The sequence below is a fragment of the Anguilla rostrata genome, chromosome 15 (genome assembly GCF_018555375.3).
Source record: "Anguilla rostrata isolate EN2019 chromosome 15, ASM1855537v3, whole genome shotgun sequence".
In the NCBI taxonomy this organism is placed as follows: domain Eukaryota; kingdom Metazoa; phylum Chordata; class Actinopteri; order Anguilliformes; family Anguillidae; genus Anguilla; species Anguilla rostrata.
The window spans coordinates 20,231,990-20,252,364 of NC_057947.1; the positions used below are offsets into that span (position 1 = coordinate 20,231,990).

General features: G+C 41.0%; 2 protein-coding genes across 7 annotated transcripts in view; both read left to right on the forward strand.

Moving 5' to 3' along the window:
• Window positions 1-20,375, forward strand: part of LOC135240620 (myosin light chain 1, skeletal muscle isoform-like) — a 465,194-nt gene that overhangs the window by 161,085 nt on the left and 283,734 nt on the right. The gene's annotated exons all lie outside the window — the stretch shown is intronic.
• Window positions 1-20,375, forward strand: part of LOC135240796 (zinc finger protein Helios-like) — a 29,492-nt gene that overhangs the window by 5,261 nt on the left and 3,856 nt on the right. For 3 of the 5 annotated variants that reach the window (XM_064310720.1, XM_064310721.1, XM_064310722.1), the window contains exons 4-9: window positions 5,132-5,181; window positions 11,093-11,197; window positions 14,778-14,963; window positions 16,307-16,480; window positions 18,672-18,809; window positions 19,128-19,262. In XM_064310720.1, the coding sequence (XP_064166790.1) occupies window positions 5,132-5,181; window positions 11,093-11,197; window positions 14,778-14,963; window positions 16,307-16,480; window positions 18,672-18,809; window positions 19,128-19,262 (788 nt within the window). Of the gene's footprint in view, window positions 1-214; window positions 688-5,131; window positions 5,182-11,092; window positions 11,198-14,777; window positions 14,964-16,306; window positions 16,481-18,671; window positions 18,810-19,127; window positions 19,263-20,375 lie in introns of those variants that run through there. The other 2 variants (XM_064310723.1, XM_064310724.1) reach the window with 2 other exon arrangements.

Genomic DNA, 20,375 nt, shown 5'->3' on the forward strand with positions numbered 1-20,375 from the left:
ATACATAAGATTAAACAGGTAATACATAGACATCCAAACTGTTCGCCGTTTCGTTTTATTCAATCTAATTCCTATGGACATTGACTCAAGTCCTCTCTCTCTCTCTCTCTCTCTCTCTCTCTCTCTCTCTCTCTCTCTCTCTCGTTGGCTGGCTAGTCGCCTCCTTCCAATGAACATACTGTAGCCTATATATGTGAAACCTTGTGTGCCAGGTTATGTCACGTGTGCATTGCAAATGCAGAAGGAACGAGCGCCGCGCAGCAGGTGCGAGGGGTCGTGCGTGAAGTGGAAAAGTTGATACTAGGCTACTAAATTTGTTCAGAGGAAGTAACCCAACTAATGCACATCACTCGATGTGCCTTTTGGTTAACTAGCACACACTTTGGGTTGAGGAACAAACTCGTTTCCTGTTATTTCTAGTGTGAAATTCGTATGCCAAGTAACTCCCAGTAGTTCCTTCAACATTTTGAAACAAGGTAGCTCTGAATTAGAGGAATGACGCATTGCACATCGGCTCGTGCGCTCATAGCAACACAAAACAATTGAAGGAAAAAAGCATATTAACTACAGTATTTACCGTGAATTTGCTGTCGGAACAAATATCTTGAAGGGGCCTCTCACAACATCTAAAAAATCAGCTACTGTTGCGGCGCGTGGATAAGCACCTTTCGGGAGAAACGAAGTAAGGTAAATATATAAAAATTACTTAATTTTAATTATTTTTTTAAACGTATTTTTGGTTTAATTATTTAAACTTGTAACGTTTTACGTCTCGTAAAAACGAAATATTGAAAAATAATGCAAACTTCCACAATGACTGGAAAAACAGTTTAAAAAAGAAGAAGTCAGGAACAACAGATCCGAAGGAAAGCTATACACCTGTGCATGTGTCCGTGGCAACAGCCTGGCTGTCAGATACTGCGTGATTTGACTGGGAAGGTCAAGATATTTGAAAGCACGATCGTGAATAACCATGTTTGTGTCATTAACTTCCATTTGGGTAATAAAAAGCGTGTTCTCAAATTGATGGTAGCATAATACAGTCTGGGGCATTGGGAATTTAATTAAATCGACAAGAAGTTGAAATTCGAGTGAAATTAGGTTGTGATAATCGGTTGGATAGTCGGCTTCCACTGATCTTAAAATAATGCCGATTGGTTATGGTGCTTTAACGGCAAAACAATTCAGCGGGATGATATACAGCAACACGTGTGGGGCAGCCAGTGTTTGTGAAACTGGTGCTTGGCCCCTCTGCCTGTTTGGACGGCTCTTGGCTCTTCCGCTGCTCGTGCACTTCATGATTATTAAACGTACTGTAAGGAAGTCACTTATTTCTCCCCTTTCTTTTCTTTTCTTTTCTTCATATACTCACGGCAACCGTCATTATCATTTACGGTACTTGAATAAAGACACCAATGAAACTTAATGCATATAGGTTAGGCTGAATTTAAAACTGAAAACATTAAATCATAAACTGCTAATATCTCAGTCTGAATCTCTATATTAAATTTGTTTAAGACTTAAGGAAAAGGGGCAGCACTATATTTCTAACTTACATGAGCCATAATGGTTGCCCATCTCTTTAGTGAACATTTGGTTGCAATGCTGGTTAGTGAGAGTCATCAGAGAGCAGCTTTGAGCACCACTGGGCTTTCATGTCCCCTCTGTATGTGTGCAGCTCATAATCATCTGGTGTATCGGCCTGATCCTTTATGATTTGTGACTGACCAGATAGACTGTCACTTATTCTGCTTTCCTCACTGAAGTCAAACTCTCCTCCTTTCACATTCAGCAGCAATGTGATAGAAACTGAAGCAATATACGAATATCCAGCCATCCCTTATGTATAAATAACAGACTTGATCCAGCTCCAAGCAGCCCAGGTTTCACAAAGTCTGTTTTTCCGACATTTATACGCTGCTTCTCTGAACATAATGAATTTACCTGTATTCACATTGGCTGTTTGTGATCAATATTTACAATGGTTATACTGCTTTTTTTTTCTTTTTTTTTTACATACATAGCCTGTTTGCCTTCAAGCAATCCACACATACACTTAAATAAAAGATGTATTATTTTATGTCTTGTTGTAGGAAAGCATATTTAGAATTATAATGTTAATAAAGAATGTGTCAGATATTGGTGCTACACTACAATGACAGAGATCAAACTTCTTTAAGAACATGGAATGCTTAAAGATCACCAGCCACAGATATCTGAGTGTCTTCAGAATGTGACCTTATTAAATCGGAGACGAGATCTGGTCGGAAAAAAACAGGATCTGTTTTGTCTCCAGTGGAACACTTAGGCATAAAATATACTTAACTATACACCTTTGATTTTCCTCAGATGTAGAAAAGATGATTTACCTGAAAAACAGGAACTTGTGAGACTATCCCTTTTAAAAAAGAAAGAAATAATCCTGCTGTTTTTTAACCATCCTTTTTTAAAAAAAAAGAAAGGTGTTGCGCAATGCAGTTTTAGTTTGAATGACTTCAATAGACATTTTCAGTTTTTGTCAAGGAGAAAATCACATTTTAGCTTCGCTTTGTGTGGAAAATGAGTCAAAATAATTTCTGCAGCGACTGTAACCATGGCCACAACCTGCAAGTCAGTCTGAATCTCAGTGGTTGAGGTTCCAAAATAGCTTAAAATTGGATCTACTTTAACAAAAAAGACGATCAATAAAATTACTGATAAAAACTCCAAGTCAAATTAAATGAGAAGATTAAAAGGAGAAAGTTATTTGCAACCGGAGGGCACAAGTGTTGTATGTGTGTCGGCACTTGTTTTTCCCCCGTCCCCTTCTGAAGATTAACATTTTAACCTTTAGGGTCAGTTTCACGGATGCAGATTAAGCTTAGTCCTGGACTAAATTGAGTTTTGTATAGAGAATCACCATTCAAAATTGAATTTAGTCTAGGGCTAGGCTGGGCATGTCGAAGTGTCCTTGAGCAAGACACCTAACCCCTAACCCCTAACTGCTCTGGCGAATGAGAGGCATCAATTGTAAAGCGCTTTGGATAAAAGCGCTATATAAATGCAGTCCATTTACCATTTAGCTTAATCTGTATCTGCGAAACTGGCCCTTAAACTTCAGTTCCTGTGCACAGGGGATATAGTTTTTCCCATGAATTAAGAATTTATTCAGATCAGCTCATTTAAGGGCTAACATATTTTATTCAAGTAGTCATGACCTTTGATTCCTTTGGTTTCTTTCTCAAGTGAGCCTTTTTCAAGTGGGTCTGGTCCATAGCCATGATCCCTGAGTTTACGGTCTAATTTGCTCAATAATGTAATTGGCCGACAGACCCCTGCACCCCGCTCCCACCATCTTCCCTTCCCCTGAATCTTTGCTGTTACAGAGAAGAAAATTATTGGGTTAATTAGACATTAGCCATTGTCATTCGTTTTTTTCCATATTTGTGAATTCACAACATTAATCAAACTTGTAAAGAAAAAAATAATTATCTGGGCTTGCGCTGGGATGTTGGATAGAGGTTGATATATATATATATATATATATATATATATATATATATATATATATATATATATATATATATATATATATATATATATTACCTTGAATACGTCGCTATAGTTTTGTCCTTGTACAGTTGGTGTGGAGGTGTGTGCAGCAGACAGTTGTTGTATTTCAGGTGACTGAACATGTAAATGTTCTAGATTAAAATTAGCAGCCGTCCTTGGGCAACCTTTCCTCAAGCCATTTAGACCCAATGATGTGGTCGCTGGTACCTTTTATAGAAGCTAGATTTGTACTGGACATGAAGAGAAGATGAAGGAGGCTATTGTTGCTCTGGAGAAAAAAACTATCAATGCCAAAATGTAAATGTTATAATAAGGGAGATATTTGGTGTACCTGATTGTAAAAAAACCTTATTTTATACAACATAATAGTAAGACAGTAGAATCATAACAGCAGCTCCAGTACATCATCATTAAAATAGTTGAAGTCCTTGCATGCAGTTTTGCATGGCATCTTCCGTGCAGTGTTTTAGTAGGAATTATCAAAGTGATATTTTTGATTTGATCGTGGAACAAGTATGTGTTTCATTACTAGATGAACATGCATGCATGTGCACGTGCACACACACACACACACACACACACACACACGCACTGTTTGTGCAAATCATCAAAGACTGCAGTAGTAGTTGGCCCTTTTTAAATGTCACCATGGTTTAGATGTCACCGTCGTATGACTCCTTATGGGGTGAATGCACACACAAAGATCAAAAGCATAGCGTAACCTTCAACCTCGTGTAGTTTCACTGAAATATGCTGGTGTTTTAGCAACTGAACCATCAAAATATAAAGGCCCCTTAAAAAAAACAGGAGTTAAATGTTTCGCCACATGAAACATTTTCCAATTTATATTGCTAGCATGGGAAGCAATGCCATAAACATTTTTGGACCAAAATGTTTATCAGTATTTTGAGAACTAAAGACAGATTTTTGAATGGCTCTTGTACATAGTGCAATCTATGTTTTTTTCTCACACTTACTGGTCATAATGTAAGTTATGATTTCATTAAAATATTTTAAGTTTACGTTTTTAATAAAATATTCACAGTTTAGCTGTTTCCATCATTTTTGATAAATACAACACTGGACAGAGTAATTGTCATAATCCTTTGGTTTAAATAGCTATAAAGTGTCTACTCTTGCCTGTCATGTTCAGTGTATTTTTATCAGATAAGACTGCCCTGAAGTGCCTGATGGCATAGACCCTTTAGTGGAAGGAAAACAACAGCTCTCTTGATACTTTCATAGATTTTTTCCTGCGATGTGCGTCTGTCCCTCATTGTCAAAGGTACCAGAATCACCATGGTGACTTCATTCAGCGCATAGGCACTGTCAGCAACTGTAAGAGCGGTGCAAGCCACGTGTTTTTCACTTCCTGGTAATCGGGTCAGGATTGTGCTAAAATTGCATTTCGATAACCGGGTCAGGAGGGCGTCGCAAACCTAAAATATCCGAGGGTACGGGATGTGGTTTTGGGGGGGTGGGGGGGGGTGGGTGGGATTGTTGATAATCCCTCCATCCCCCTTTGGCATAATATTCTCAGTTCTCTATACTAATCACCTCTTTTCTTTGAATCCCACAGCCCAGCTCCCCTGAATATGGAGACGGAGGCTGCAGATGGCTGTCCTGCCAGTAAGTTGAAGTTTAATCATTTCATATTAGCACTATTAGCTGGCACCGAAACCGAAACTCAGTTAGATAGTAGACTTTTCTAGCTGCGACACGGGTGTGCTTTGCCTCCAGGTACGAAATGTGTCACACCCAGAGCTCCCTCATGGCCTTGTGCTGGATTAGTAATCACTTTGAATGGTAAGGAGGTGGAATGTTCCTCAGTCTGGAGTGCAGTGTGCTCGTTGCATTAGGAAATGATGCACAACTTCGGTTTGAGATCAGACAGATCATCATTTTGGTGAATTTTCAGACACTAATAATGGGGGTTACCTCTCACACGCTTCAGATAGAGACGACTTAAAATACTCAAAGAATGAGGAACTAGAAAGGCCTTTTCTATTTTAGCCTACACACCCTTTGAAATGCTCGTGGCCAGCTGCCGCTTCTTTTTTTTTAGCCAGTCTTCGCACTGTGGGATTGTACAACTTGTGCTGCTAGAGTAGGCGCTCTGCAGGTCTCTGAATGACTAGCACAGTGGTGGCAAACTGATGGTCGGGACTCATGAGTGGGTTGTGGATTGGGCTGAGGGGAGTTGCAACACACAATGTTAAACCTTCTGAAACAAGAAAAAAAAAATAGAACTTACTGCACACCAGAAACTTTCAGTTTAAACCAGTCAAATTAAACACTGCAACTGCTACATATACCATACTAGTTACGGTGTACACACAGTTACTTTGATATCTGTTTCAAATAAACTGAATTCCACATGTTTGTCTGCATTTTAAATAAGTCACAAATGCAGTCACAGTAAAATGTATTTGCTTATTTAGTGGTTGGTATGCTCAGAAGTTTTGGAAGCCACTGGACCAGAACATTTGGTTGTGCATGATGGGGCAGAGAGAACCTAGCTTGCTAGCTAGGGAACCGTTGCTCTTCCTGGACCGTGCTGTGGCCTGCAAGGCAGCTGGACATGGTTAGCATTAGCATGGCCTCGATTTGGGCTGGGATCACTCCAATGAGAACAAGTGTTTTTAGCTGGAGGCGTCACTCAGCCAGGAAGAAGCTTTGCCAGTTATTTACTGATTATCACTCATTATAGTTTATTTGATGTATTTCCCTAATTACCAAATTAATAATTAGCAGCACATACAATATATTACTTTTGTTTAGGATTAGTGGAGTACTCACGTATTGCACCAATAAAGTATGTCTATGTAACTGAGGTGATTACACCATAGTGCAGTACACTTGTAGGAATAAAATGGTCCACAGTGCTCTGTTCTTGCAGTTTTCTGTTCTGTTAGGGTGAATTATGTCCTGTATGGTGCACTCTGGAAGATTAATGGAAGTGTTCACATTTACGGATTTTTATCATCTGTAGACCATGTCAGGATTTCCTTGCCCTTTGTAAGGTGTGACCACATTGCACTCAAAGATAACTGAATATTATGCAATAGTCACAGACTATAGGTGCATTTGCCTGCCTGCCTTCCTGTTGTGCCGCCAGTCTGCTGTCGAATGTGAACCGTTCCACCATTTTCCATTGATTTATGTATTATTACTGAGGGACATATCTAAATAAAAAAAGGCTGGAACTGTTGATGTGAGTAACAGATGTTGGTCCACTGAGCACCTCCCCTGATGGCGGAAGCGTTAACAGCGATGGGCGAGGGATTTTCCCTGAAGATACTTTCCTGTCTTAAACACGGGCGCTTTTGCCACATCCTGCTGGCACGGCGGGCACGGACGGCGGGCACTGCCGGGTGGCGCAGCTCTATCTCGCTCTGCCGCCTGCGTCTTTATGCTGGCTCTGCCTTTTGGGTTTCCTCCACCGGGTTCCTCCTCTGCGGTTCCTCGCCCTCGCCCCCAGAGCGGGGGGAAGATTCTCTGCAGCAGACGCAGGGCTGGTTCCTTCCGTCCTCTCTGCTTTTTTACTCACGCAGGTTCCAGTTTGCGATGCAGTTTCAGGTGCTGTATTGCAGTATGTGCATATTCTTGAAGAGGCGAGCCCAAGGACAGAGTATCCATTTCCAAGTATTGTTCTCAAAGCCAACCATTCACGAATACTCGTAAGATGCATCACATTGGAATGTTACTAATGCTGGATTATTATTAACATTGAAGGTCTCCCTACTACTGAAACTGTAACATTCCAATTTGATGCATCTTATGATCATTCTTGAAGAGGCGAGCCCAAGGATTGAATATCTATTGCCACAAGTATTGTTCTTAAAGCCACCCCTTCACAAATACTCATAAGATGAATCAAATTGGAATGTTACAGTTTCAGTGGTAGGGAGACATTCAATGTTGGAGCTGATCATCTGGTTTGGTCTATGGAATTTATTGCGAAGTCATCGGGATGTTGCTAGACACTTCATAAGATCTTTTTTTTTTTTTTTTGCCATATTGTTTCCCTCATGCTGATGAGGGAAACTATCTGGCAACCCACAGAGGAAACCCTGTGGGGAAACCTGATTGGTGGGAGGGTGGTGTTCTTTTTTTCAGAGAAAAAAAGATGCAATTCCTTCAGCAGAGCGCTGTGTGTGGGTGTGTATTATTGCGTGTGTATGTGTGTGTGTGTGTGTGTGTGCGCGCTCATGCATGCTTGTGTGCATAGACGTGAGTAATGCGATCTGAATAAGGCCATTTTTGGCTTAGGTTCTGAAAGTGTGACTGTTGAGCTGAGACTGGCCTGCAGCCACAGAGCTAGCACATATATTCTGTATCATGATATCCAACTCAGCTCAGCTCAGCGTCTTTTCACCACAAAATTAAGATCTGTCTTTTGTGGCAGAATGAATTGTGTTGGTTTTGGATTTTTCAGTTATCCTGCCCCCGTTGGTTGGAATGCCTATTGAGTGAGTTACTGTGTAACACTGAAGTTCTGACTCGCTCAGTCCTGCTGGGTAATCAGTGAGATTTAGCTTTTATTTCTGTGCCTTTTGCATCTGATCTTGGATGAGAATCTCAATGTCACTCTACAGTACATGGTTGGAGATAGGGGTGGAAAAGCTGCTCGTAGACTTGTCATCAAGAGCAGATAATTACCTCAAAGAAATATGAGTATGATTGTGCAAAACATATGCTGTATATTGTGGCATTTCAATTAAAAGTAGGGCTTATGGTGGAAATAAATGCAGGAATGTCAATATTTCCAGAAACAGAAAATCACTAATAGTTTGTTTAGTAGTTCAACAGTTCAACAGTTAACTTTCCAGTTTTTCACCACATTGGCTCAAAAGCTTTAATCTATTTTATTTTAGTTCTTTCTGGAAATGACAGTCTCCTTACTTAATTGTAATGGCCAAACAATATACACTATGAGAGAAACCAGGGCTCCAAGGCAGTTGGACAGTTGCATAGGCTCTCTTGTGATGCCTATATACATGTAGCGTGTCACTATGTAATAACTGAGTAGTTCATTGTGGAACATTTGACGCGGGCAGTGATGGTGGTGGGACTTGCAGGGCTGAACCTGACCCTTGACATCTCTTTATGCATGGATGATGGAGGTCACACTAACAGAGGCTCAGAGCTGCTTGCGTCTGAAGTTCAGCGTGAACACGCTGCTCAGATCAAAAGAATGAAGGAAACAGAGTGCACTCAACAGTTTTCTTTTTTTCAAAGAAACAATAGTGAGAGACTTTATAAAGCCAAAAAAATAGAATCCGCAATCAGATCTCGTAAAATCAGATTGGTTCACATTGTAATGTACGCTATACTGATTTGATCAGTGAACTGGTTTTATGTGCTTGTGACAAATATAGGCACAGGACACATTTGAATCTAATGTACACTGACACACTTGAATTTAAAGCCTTCTCATAGCCGTTTTTGTCAGTAGCTTGTTTGGTGTAGCTTTTTATGAACACAGTTGTTTATGTTACTGAAAATGTTGATATACGCTCTTTTGTTTCTAAACTTCAGGCTGTGATGAGAGTGCAGTCCATTCCTGTTTGAACAGTAGTGACTGTTTTTGAGACTCCTCTTGTGAGGAGTTATTAGGAGGATGGCTTTGTCCTATTGCTCTATACCTCTCAGTGGTCATCCTCTCTCAGCACCCCCCCCCCCCCCCCATTCATTCTGTTGGATTCATGCAGTACATTTGCGGATGTGCTGGCAGTCATGTAATGCGATGTACAACATCGAAAATGAACATATAATCATGTGATTAACGTAGCGTAGCAGGACATATGGCAAGCTCCGGGCCTTGCTTTGTTACCAGTTTTGGATCCCAGATTTTGTGGGTGTAAGCAATGAGCAGAGCTGCCTTGGCTCGCTCTGTTCCAGCCCATTCTCTGAGCCGAGGCGGAGGAGGAAGAAGGATGGTTCAGAGACAGATCCGCCCGACAGGAAAAACCAGATCCCTCCTGAGGGTGAGCCAGCGTTCCCGACATGCCGGGGCCGATTGGGGCTCCTTCCCACACCAGGCTGATCCTCGCTCCTTAGCCTCTGTGCCACACCTCCTCCACTCCTTCTAAAATTCATTAAGTGACCAGGTGTCACAAGTTCAGAATGTATCTGTTAGCACACACCTACATTAAGGGCAAAGTGCACAGTTTCTCATTTTTTTTTTTTCACAATTACTTAAATAACTTAAATAACTTCATTGAGTTAAGTGATTTAAGATGATCTCTGCTTGAGGGCAAGACATCGCATTGTCTCCCAGGAAGCACACCTGCTCTGCCACTGTGGCCCCTCCTGGTCACACTGAATTCAGTATAAAATTTCTCCTAAATGACAACTGGATGCAAGCGTGACCTTTTTTGTTCTTATGTGGTTTTTGAATGGGCATCAGTCAGACATGCAAAATTTTAAAATCTTTCCTTTGCCATTTTCATCTCTCGCTCTCACTCTCTCTCTCTCTGTCTCTCTCCACCCTCTCTTTCTACCTGATTTTCTCTCTATATATAACAGCTGCATTAATTAACATTATTCATTATTAATCATGTAACGCACTAGCCATTACAATTTTTGAAAGTCACTGTTCATTTTAACACATATTACATGAATATAATATCTTAAACAAAGAGCATTAGAGGTAACCGAGAATCTTAAAAAACCAATTTAAAGAATCTAATCATTAACATCCGGTGTCATGATATTTGGCTTCTTTGTAAAGAGAGGCTTTTGTGAGTGAGTTGCTGCGCTTGTCTTTAGATCTGACATCATGTGAGTTGATCTGTACAGACGCACACGCACACACACCCACACACACACACACACAAACACACACACAGGCAGCACTCTGCATTACATCCAGGATGGTTCATAGAGCCTGGTTTTGCCATTTTTCTGGAATATGAGGACAGTGACATAGCATGTACATGCTTGATCCCAAAGGTGTTGGATGGGGTAGACTGCCTCTGTGCAGGCCAGTCAAGGTCTTCCACACCATTCTGGACAAAACCATTTCTATATGGCTCTCACTGTGTGCCTGGGTGCATTGTCATGCTGAAACAGGAAAGGGTCTTCCTCAAAATGTTGGAGAAGCACAGAATTGTCTTGTCTAGAATGTGATTGTATGCTGTCACATTAAGGTTTGCCTTCACTGGAACTAAGGGGCCAAAACCATGAAAAACACCCTAGACCAAGGGGGGTCCAGATACTTCTGGTCATATAGTGTATATGTCTATATTGGCTCCGTTTTGTACAGAAAACAATGTTCTGAACTCAATACATCTTTTATTTTCTGAGTATTGTTGCGAATAAAATGAAATAATTACATAATTTACTGGTTGTCCGGTACAGAAAACCAGTTGTCCCAGGCAACTAGACTAAAGATTTGTCTACCTGTCTCCTTTTGTAGAAATTAATCATCTTACTGGTCCTTACACTGTCTACAGAAAGCTGGTTTTACATAAGAACATTTCATATGAATTAGTGAATTTATGTTTAGCTGTTCTTGTTTATGTCTGCCTCCTAGGTAATGGCCCATGCTCCCCCACAGAGGAGCATGCCCGGATGCTAGTGGACCTGTCAGTGACCATGCCCACCAGGCTACACCCTCAGCCTCCAGACTCCCCCAGCGGTATGTTGCCATTCTTTCACGCATGTTTTGATTGGTCAATTTATAAGCCCTGTTGATGTGGCCCAATCAGATGGACAGTGGGGTGTTTCATTTGACTTTCTGTCCCTGGCCACTGTTTCCACGTTACTGTCTGAATGGGCTGCCATAGGGGAGTGATGGCTAGTATACTTTGGCCTGGATAAAAAAAAATTGATAGCTTTGAATCACAATTAAATGATTGAATCCAGGCCTCATGCAATGAAACGGTTCTCAGTAACCTTTTCGGCTGGGTCTGGTCTATCAAGCATGGGCATAATGGCAGAAAGACTTATTGCTGCAAAAAGGGTTGTGTGCAATGGCAGTCAGAGTACCATGAGAGAGAGCAACTGTAGACATTCAGGAATTGATAACTTGGACTACACTGAATTGCCTTCAAGGTTAACAAAACTGTGTCCTTTTCCTTCCATGTCACCCCTCTCTCTCTCTCTCTCTCTCTCCCCTGCTTTAAGCAGATAGAACTGAGTTCTGCATTTCAAATTTAAAGTGTCAATCGTTCATTTCCCAGTTTAAGAGAACTTGGCAACATCTGTGGTCACTGGTGGTCACAAGTTAGTTTTCATACTCCAAATACTTCATACTTCCATTTGAAAGAAAACTACACCCCCCAAAAAGCAGCATGGTTTGCTTGGGGGTGTAGCTCTAGACTCGCATTGAGTGTTTGTCATAGAAGATAATCCAGCGGTAGTGTATTTTGGGGAAAGAAGACTGCCTAGAGACAGTCAGCAGTGTTGTCAAACACAGTAATATTGAGCAACATACCAAAACTAATTTTAACGCCCTTATTTGTCATGATTGATGTCTCTAACAGTAAAATTTATCAACAGATGTAGTTACATTTGATACAGTTTACTGTTAGAGACATCAATCATGACAAATAAGGACGATAATGTTTGGCAACAACATCAGAATGTGTAAATATGTATCTGCACCCCCTAAAGTAGTTGGAAATACATCATGTCTCTGCTATAATGGCCTAAATAGCTATAGAATAGGAGCTTGCTCTTCTGCATTCAACATTCAAGTTCCTGTATGTGCATCATCACATTTGATTACTTGACGGGACTGGACGCATGCGACAGCACCAATGAAAAATAGCATATGGAGGAGCTAATACAGAACCCAGATAAATTTAATGAATATTGCTACAAAAATGCCAGTGTGAAATCATATCAAATATGGTGTTTGTTAAAGTATAAAAAAATAAGTGTTGACACTTTAAATATTCGGATGCTCCAAGGTGCTCAGGATTGAATATTCACATAATCGAACCTTGTTACGTTCTGTGTAAACAATACATCACTGCAAAGTTAACTACATTCACTCACTTTTCAAGCAGGGGAATTGACAGCAAAAATGTATTGTCTGGTACTTCCTACAATGTTCTTGGGTTTTCATTCTGGAACTTTAAGTGAGGTAACATTCAGAATTTGAATTAATCTCATGTTTGATCTCTTCCCCAGTAAGACAGTCGTGGTTGCTCGATTAACGTAGTGCGTGTCACTGCAATGTGACACACAGAAAAAAGGAAGCTCTTCTTCATATCTTGTCAGAGACAGAGAGAGAAACATTTCCCTTGAGAGAGGAGGGGGGAGGGGAGCTGGTGGCTTGCAATAACCCCAGCTATCTGGGCACATTCTTGTTGATATACTTTATCAGAATTATCATGACCATAAGTAATCTTGTGAGAGTGGCATGAATTATCTGGGAAGGAAGATATTTTTCAAAACACTGTCAACTCTTATCAAATAGGTAACAGAAGCATCGCAAGGGCATGTGTATAGAACTGTCTGGTGTCTCTCCATATAAATAAATACACATCTTCCATCACCTTATGATAAGGTTTCCTGTTCCATCTGAGTTTTTGCTCTTACTGTACTATATATTGTCATAGATGGAGAGACCCTTGAGGTGTTCAAGACCAGATTTGACACAGTGCTAGTTACTCTCTAAACAGCAGGCAAGTTTTTTGCTGATTGAAATGTGTTTCTGTAATACATTTTCTATTAATTGTGTTAATTTATTTGTTTTGTAATGCAAGTGAGGTCTGAATAAAAGAAAAGGAAAATATGTAAAATATCAGTTTAACAAGATTTTAACGAATGGTCACTTTGTATAGACATAAATATAAAGGATTGTATATTGTACTTTAAGAGTACTTATGTTTTACTCTTAAAGTGCATTTGATCTCTAGACTTGTTGAAAACTGCTGTTGAAAACTAAATGTTTTGCTGGTTACTGTCAGGTCTTTAATTAGAGCAGAGCAGGCAGATACACACACACATGCGCGCGCGCACATACACACACACGCACACACACAACGGTACTTTAGTGAATGTGTGGTAGAGACCAAGTGAAACTGGCTTGTCTTTAAATAGTATCTAGGCTGCAGGGCCCAGTATTTGGGGGTTATTTTGTTAAATGCCTTATTAATATCAGCCCTGACCCATAATTGCTGAAGTGCTGGTTTTCTCATGAAAATGGCTGCCACAGAGTTTGGTTGGGAGTCCGGAGAGCCTTCTGGTTTTTGCTCTTATGTTAAAATCGGCAACTGTTTCAATCCCAAGAAACCAGGCTATGTGGGTTAACAGTGAAATCGCTGTCACCCTTCTCTCTATCATGACAAATGGGTCCTTTTGAAAGCAGGCAGAATCATGCAGTGCCTGACCAACAGATCCAGGTTCGCAGAGCAATTGTAGTCACCACTCACCTGTAGGGTTCAGAATCATGGTTCATGTTCAGTAAGCAACTCTAGCGTCTAGATTGTTTTTACCAACAATTCTCACATTCTATCATGAACTTGAAAGGACCATGTCACTAATAAGGACATCCCAGAGAGAGCCCAGATACCCTACATTAAATCTATCATATTTATTCATCAGTTACTCTATGTTGGCTGTTTTTAAAGTTGTAAATAGCTGCATGGCCTACACAGATCCCTATTTGGTGATGTCACAGTTTAGACAAGGTTCCATGTGTTCCTACTTTTTCCTACAGCTACTGCATCACTAAATATAGTATATCTATGTGTACATCTGGGTCTGTTTAAGCTGGATTTGTATGTGATCTTGGTTCTGGATCATCTGCTAAGCAATTGAATAAAAATGATTAAAAAGTTGCTTTATTGCGTTTACTGTATTTAAACAGGCAGGTCATTTACACTCTTCAGTGAATAGAATGTAATTAAAGGTGAGATTGAATACATATTTAATGTACAGTTTTAGATACAGTTAGATAAAAAGTTTTGTTTTTCTTTTTTTTCACTTTCAGGCTATTTACATGAACATATGTGGATACTATAATAAAACACTGTATTGATAAGCTTGGGGAAGCCAGATAAAGTGGCGCCTTGTACTTGTTATTTGTGTGATTCGAAAGGCATAATGGTTCTGGTTGTACTAGATATTTATGCTGATTACATTAAAATGTGTATAGAAGAGGAAAGTACTGTATACTACAGGATTAGTAGATTTCACCATTTTGTGGTCAAAGATTATCTGTTTCTGGCTCCAGTCTTTAACTAGTGTGTATGGTCTATTACCAGTCCCTACAGTCAAGCAAGAGGAAGGTGGGGAAGAGGAGGGGGAGAAGAATGGCTTAGAGGAGGCAGGCAGAAGTGTCGAGGAAGTGTCTGGATTGGATGAGCCCTCGACTGACAGCCCCAACAACGTACAAGATGGAGATCCGCAGACAGTAGGGTCATGTGACACTGGGACTCGACTACCCAATGGTAACTTGGCCTACAGTACTGTATATGTTCTTAATGGGGAATTGAAGCCTTGTGAATCACATAATAGGTGGAGCTACAATGAGCTGCCAGTCACAGATCTAAATGAACCAATTAGACTTGCTTTCCACAACATAATATTATTATTGATTCATATTAGTGAGTCACTGACATTATATGTTCACTCCACCAACATTTGCTTGGATTTGATGACTGTATTGATTGCTTTGATGAAACTAGTATCTATAAATGTAGTCTTACCAAGATAAGATGTTCTTTTTTGTGGCTGCTATTTGTCAATTTACATTTTAAGGAATTGATCTTGCATTTACACGTTCATTCACTATCACTAGAATTATTGCTGCTATGAAAATTCTATTCTTGTTTTTTTTTTTCCCTCTTGCCTGTTGTTACGTGGGTGTGGACGTATTGTAGGTTTTGCTGTTCTGCAGAACACAATGGCTTAAGACCTAGAAACTTTCTTAAGGAAAATATCCCTGGAATCTTCCACAACCTGTTACCCTGCCCCAAAAAGACGAGGCAATTGATCCATGCAGAAGGATCATATTTCACTTTTCCAAACGACAAACCTTCAAAGGCCGCTGGTGATTGGATAATATTCATGTTATTGTTTTCTGCTAGCTCAGATAGGGGAAAGAAGGTTCCCCAGTTGTCGAAATTATTGTAAAATGAAGGAATTGTAAACTCTTGTGTTTCTTGTGGTGATTTTGGTGATTTAATCAGTTCATTATTCCCAATTGTGTAACAGCCCAAAAACAAGAAACTTAATAATGAATGACTATGGGAACTTTGTGGAGTGTGTGTGTCTTTGGTCAGCGATGAATACCCATCTGATGACACACTTTTGGGGCATCAGTGGAGCCCGTGTGTGTGTATAGTGCACTGCATGAAAAACAAAAGAAAGACCTGGAAGAAAGACCTGTTAAATTTCAGTGAAATTTGGGTTGTTTCCGTTATGAGCGGTAGTTTCCCTGTGTCAACACATGTATTTCCATAAACTTCTGCACACTCCCGGGCCATGTCTGTGATCAGGGATTTTCGGACTCAGATGTCCCCAATTAATTCATGTCCTGTGTCTAATTTTCACTGAAATGTGTTCTGAGACGTGGGCGGCCCTGTTCGGCGATTTATACCGAGTGTGTGGACGAGAACATCTCCGTGCACAACATTATGTCCGAACACAAAACTGTGGTTTCCGACATTGACACGTAGCACATGGCAGGAAATGTGTCCGTTTTCGAATTTGCTACCGCCTCGTAAATGCACTTTTTCATGCAGTGGTGAGAGATTTGGGGGAGACCTGAACACTGCTTTTTCTGTCTAAGCTGGAGACGAGAGGCCATTCCACTGCAGCCAGTGTGGTGTCTCCTTCACCCAGAAGGGCAATCTGCTGAGACACGTGAAGCTCCACTCTGGCGAGAAACCCTTCAAGTGCCCCTTCTGCAGCTACGCCTGCCGCCGACGCGATGCCCTGACCGGACACCTGCGCACTCATTCGGGTAGGCCATCCATCTTGTGACTGTTCTGCCCCAAGCCCCTCCCACCATTCCCTCAAGACACCACCTCCCTACTGCTGTCCTTGGATTAGCTGTCTTTTCTGCTTTGCCCTGAGCAAAAGAGAAAGATGCGGTTTCTTCTACCTACCAATGGATTCTTTGCCTCTCTTATCTCCCCTCCCCACTCCCATGCCTGACACCTTCATTGGACAGGATTTGCATCAGATGGGAATGTCAGGAACTCGCTTCAGAGCTGGGAATGCTTGGAAAGTGACCTGCCTTCTGGCTCTGCTACACAACGCTGCTCTGTGACTGCTTTTATTCTCTCCATCTCTGCTCGACCCTTCTCTTCCTCTCATTACACCTCTTCTCCCATCTCTTCGCCCCTGTTTTTCTTGTTTGTCATCCTGCATTTCTCCTGATCTCTCACCCTCATCCTCCTTCCCTCCCATCTACCTTCGTTCCACCCCCCCCCATCGTCTCCCTCTCTCTCCTCTCCCTTTTCCCATTCTCTGTCCATTACCCCCTCTCACCCTTTTTCTCAAAATAGTGGAAGGCTCTAAACAGGCTTACCTGCAATGACAGAAGTTATAAAATGTTGCAGAAGAATGTATTTCCTCTCTTTCTTTCTCTGTGCATCCTTCTCTCACTCATTCTCGTATGGTGTTGTGCCCAGTAAACAGGTTTATGGCAGAAATCCAGGTTTCACGCACTGAAAGACAGTTGCTCAGTTGTCTGACTGCTGTTTGGAAAGACATTTCACTAAATTGCAATAATGACACCTTGTAGGTCGGCTGAAGTGCGAGAATTGTATGCGTATATGACTCAATGTTGCCTTTTCATGAATTTCAAAACTCCACTATTGGGGGATAATCTTAAGGTACCTTCACACCGAGCACTATAACTATAAATTATAACGACAACAGTAATGATACAAACATGATACAAGCATACACACTGCACAATATCGTTCCACTGTATCATTCTGTGAAGCACGATTTGGAAGGGAGGACAACTATTTCACTAATGTCAAACTACTGTACTCACTTTCTAAAATAATGTGCACTTTTTGCATTCATATTTTATGGAATGGCCACCATTAAGCAAAAAATGGAGGCATTTTGGGCTTATTTTCCTAAAGCAGAGCATTGTGTTATTTATTAACTAGAGGTGAAATGGTGTTGTGGTATGTTTTTCATAACCTGAGGTATATTTTCAGCTGATGAATGTTTTTAATTAAGTTACTATGTAATTCTATATACATATGAAAGGAAAGGAAAAGGAAGTTGCCTGTTCTTTCAGTTTCCTGTTACTTTTCAAACCACTATCCTTTCAACAAATCATGTTTTGGAGATATCACCGATGAGAATGACTGCACCTGATTTTCAGATACATTTCTTTACAAATTGAAAAAGAACACCATTCCCTGTTACTAAGAAACTACATGAGTGGTTACTGGCTTAGTGAACCTTGTCAGACATATTCCAGGTAGGGGAATAGTGATAGATGAAGAAAAAAAAAGAAAGGAAAAGAAAATCATCTGCAGGAAAGAAGAATATTTAAACCATAAGCCTTGTTGGTCTGATGCAAAAGACCAACTTCATACTTTTTGTTTCTACAGAGATGCCAGGAGTGGCATGGATAGATAATGATTGACTGGAGACTGAGACCACTGCTAATGGCATTGGCCGAAAATGTACATGCTCACTCCTTCATTTTATCCACTACACTTTCCTTCAGTTACTGTGCTGCTGTATTGCTGGGCATTTGTGTGGGCTCCTGAGGCAGGGATCACCTGTAGGAGTCTTTACTGTGGTTGTAGTAAATAGCATCCCACTCTTGACTGTATCAGGTTTTCCGGAGCGTGTGCAGCTCAGATGAAGTCAGAGTGCATGTATGACGCCCACTGTTTCTCAGTCTAGCCGAGATCCAGCGCGTAGCGTTAGGGCTGTTTGAGGCTGGTGCAGAGGGCTCTAGCCCCACTGTTGTTTCCCCTCGTGTCCTGTCTTCATGATGTTGTCTATATCTCCTGATTGTTATGAATCACCAGAGTAGGCTGCTTCTTTGAAAGGCTCAAATATGTTTGTAATGAATGAAACCACATAGGGTGTGGTTTTGAATCGATTTTTCACTTACAGGTTATTTGGAGGTTTATAATGTGAGGAGGTTTCATTCTAATGTTTCTTTTCCACAGTGGGGAAACCGCACAAATGCAACTTATGTGGGCGGAGCTACAAACAGCGGGCGTCTTTGGAGGAGCACAAGGAGCGCTGCCATAGCTACATGCAGAGGGTCAATGCAAACTCTGCCCCAAATTCTGGACCATACCAAGGTTGGTATGCAGTAGATAATCATTGGGTCTGATAGAAAATGAACAGATTAAATCCTCAAGACTAATTCTATTGTTTGAATTTCAAAACTTTTACAGTAACAGTAGCCGCTTGCTGTCATATTTTAAGATTATGGTACTTGTACCTTAACTACAAATAAGCATGACTTTCAAAATAGTTACTGTGTATCAGAGTATTGTATTTACCCAGCATCTACAAAAAATGGCTTCATTGTAAAAATCTTTTGGGTCCACACGTGCTCATTACCCTTTCTAATATGAACATGTTAATTTACACCCTCTCTCTCACCCACAAAACAGCAGAGGAGTCTCTTAAGGAACAGCAGCCCTTGATGGACGCCGTGTCCATCGCGTCCTTTGACCGCCCGCCCGTGATCGAGAGGCTGCAGGGCAATGTGGGAAAGAGGAAGAGCACCACGCCTCAGAAATTTGTTGGTGGGTCTGATGGGCACAGTTTTAGGGTCTGGGGGTGAATTTGGGGGCCAGTTTTAATTTTTGTGGGTGAATTTGAAAAGCATTTTAAAGGGGTTTTGATAGACACATCTATAAGGGTTGGCATGACTGTTTGTGGCTCAATTTGAGCATTTGAATTATATATGAGTTATAGGACTTGATGGTAAAACTGTAAAAAGTTTTAAAGCAGAATCTATTCAAATAGTGGCTAAGGGACATGATTAAAAGGCAAATTTACAGATTTGAGGGTAACCATGAGAGGCACAGTTACTGGGTTTGAGGGCAAGTGTGATACTACATTACATTACATTACATTATAGGCATTTAGCTGACGCTCTTATCCAGAGCGACTTACAACAGTGTAACCAAACTCAGGATCAAGTCCACTTAAGTCCATGGAACAACATGCAGATAAAAAGCCTTTACTATGATGCATACATTAAGGAGAAACAAGATAGTCTGACCAAAAATTTTTTTTTTTTTTTTTTTTTTAATAGTTATGGGAGGGGGTTTAGGAAGAGGAGAGAGGTACACAGAGAAGAGGTGCGTCTTGAGTTTCCGTTTGAAGGTGCTCAGACACTCTGCTGTTCTGACCTCCACTGGAAGGTCGTTCCACCATCGTGGGGCCAGAACTGCAAAGAGTCGAGACCTTGTTGCTGCTCGTGTAGGGGAGGAACGCCGCCCTGTAGTAGCCGATCGGAGCGATCTGGCCGGCTTGTAGGGTCTGATCATCTTCTGCAGATAACCAGGAGCTGACCCCTTGACTGCTTGGAAAGCAAGCACCAGTGTCTTAAACCGGATGCGAGCTTGCACTGGTAGCCAGTGGAGGGAGATGAGGAGGGGAGTGACGTGGGAGTCACGAGGGAGGTTGTAAACCAGACGTGCTGCTGCACTACATACTAACTTAGCTACATACTAATATGTAGCTAAGAGGCTAAGGCAATATCTAAATTTTGCAATGGCATAGAATTGCAGATCCATATAAGATATGAACACCTAAATGAGACAGGCAATTACATAAATCTACCAAACACATTTTCCACAATCTATGTGTGAGCCAGGGCTATGCAGTGTGCACAAGACATTTTCCATTCA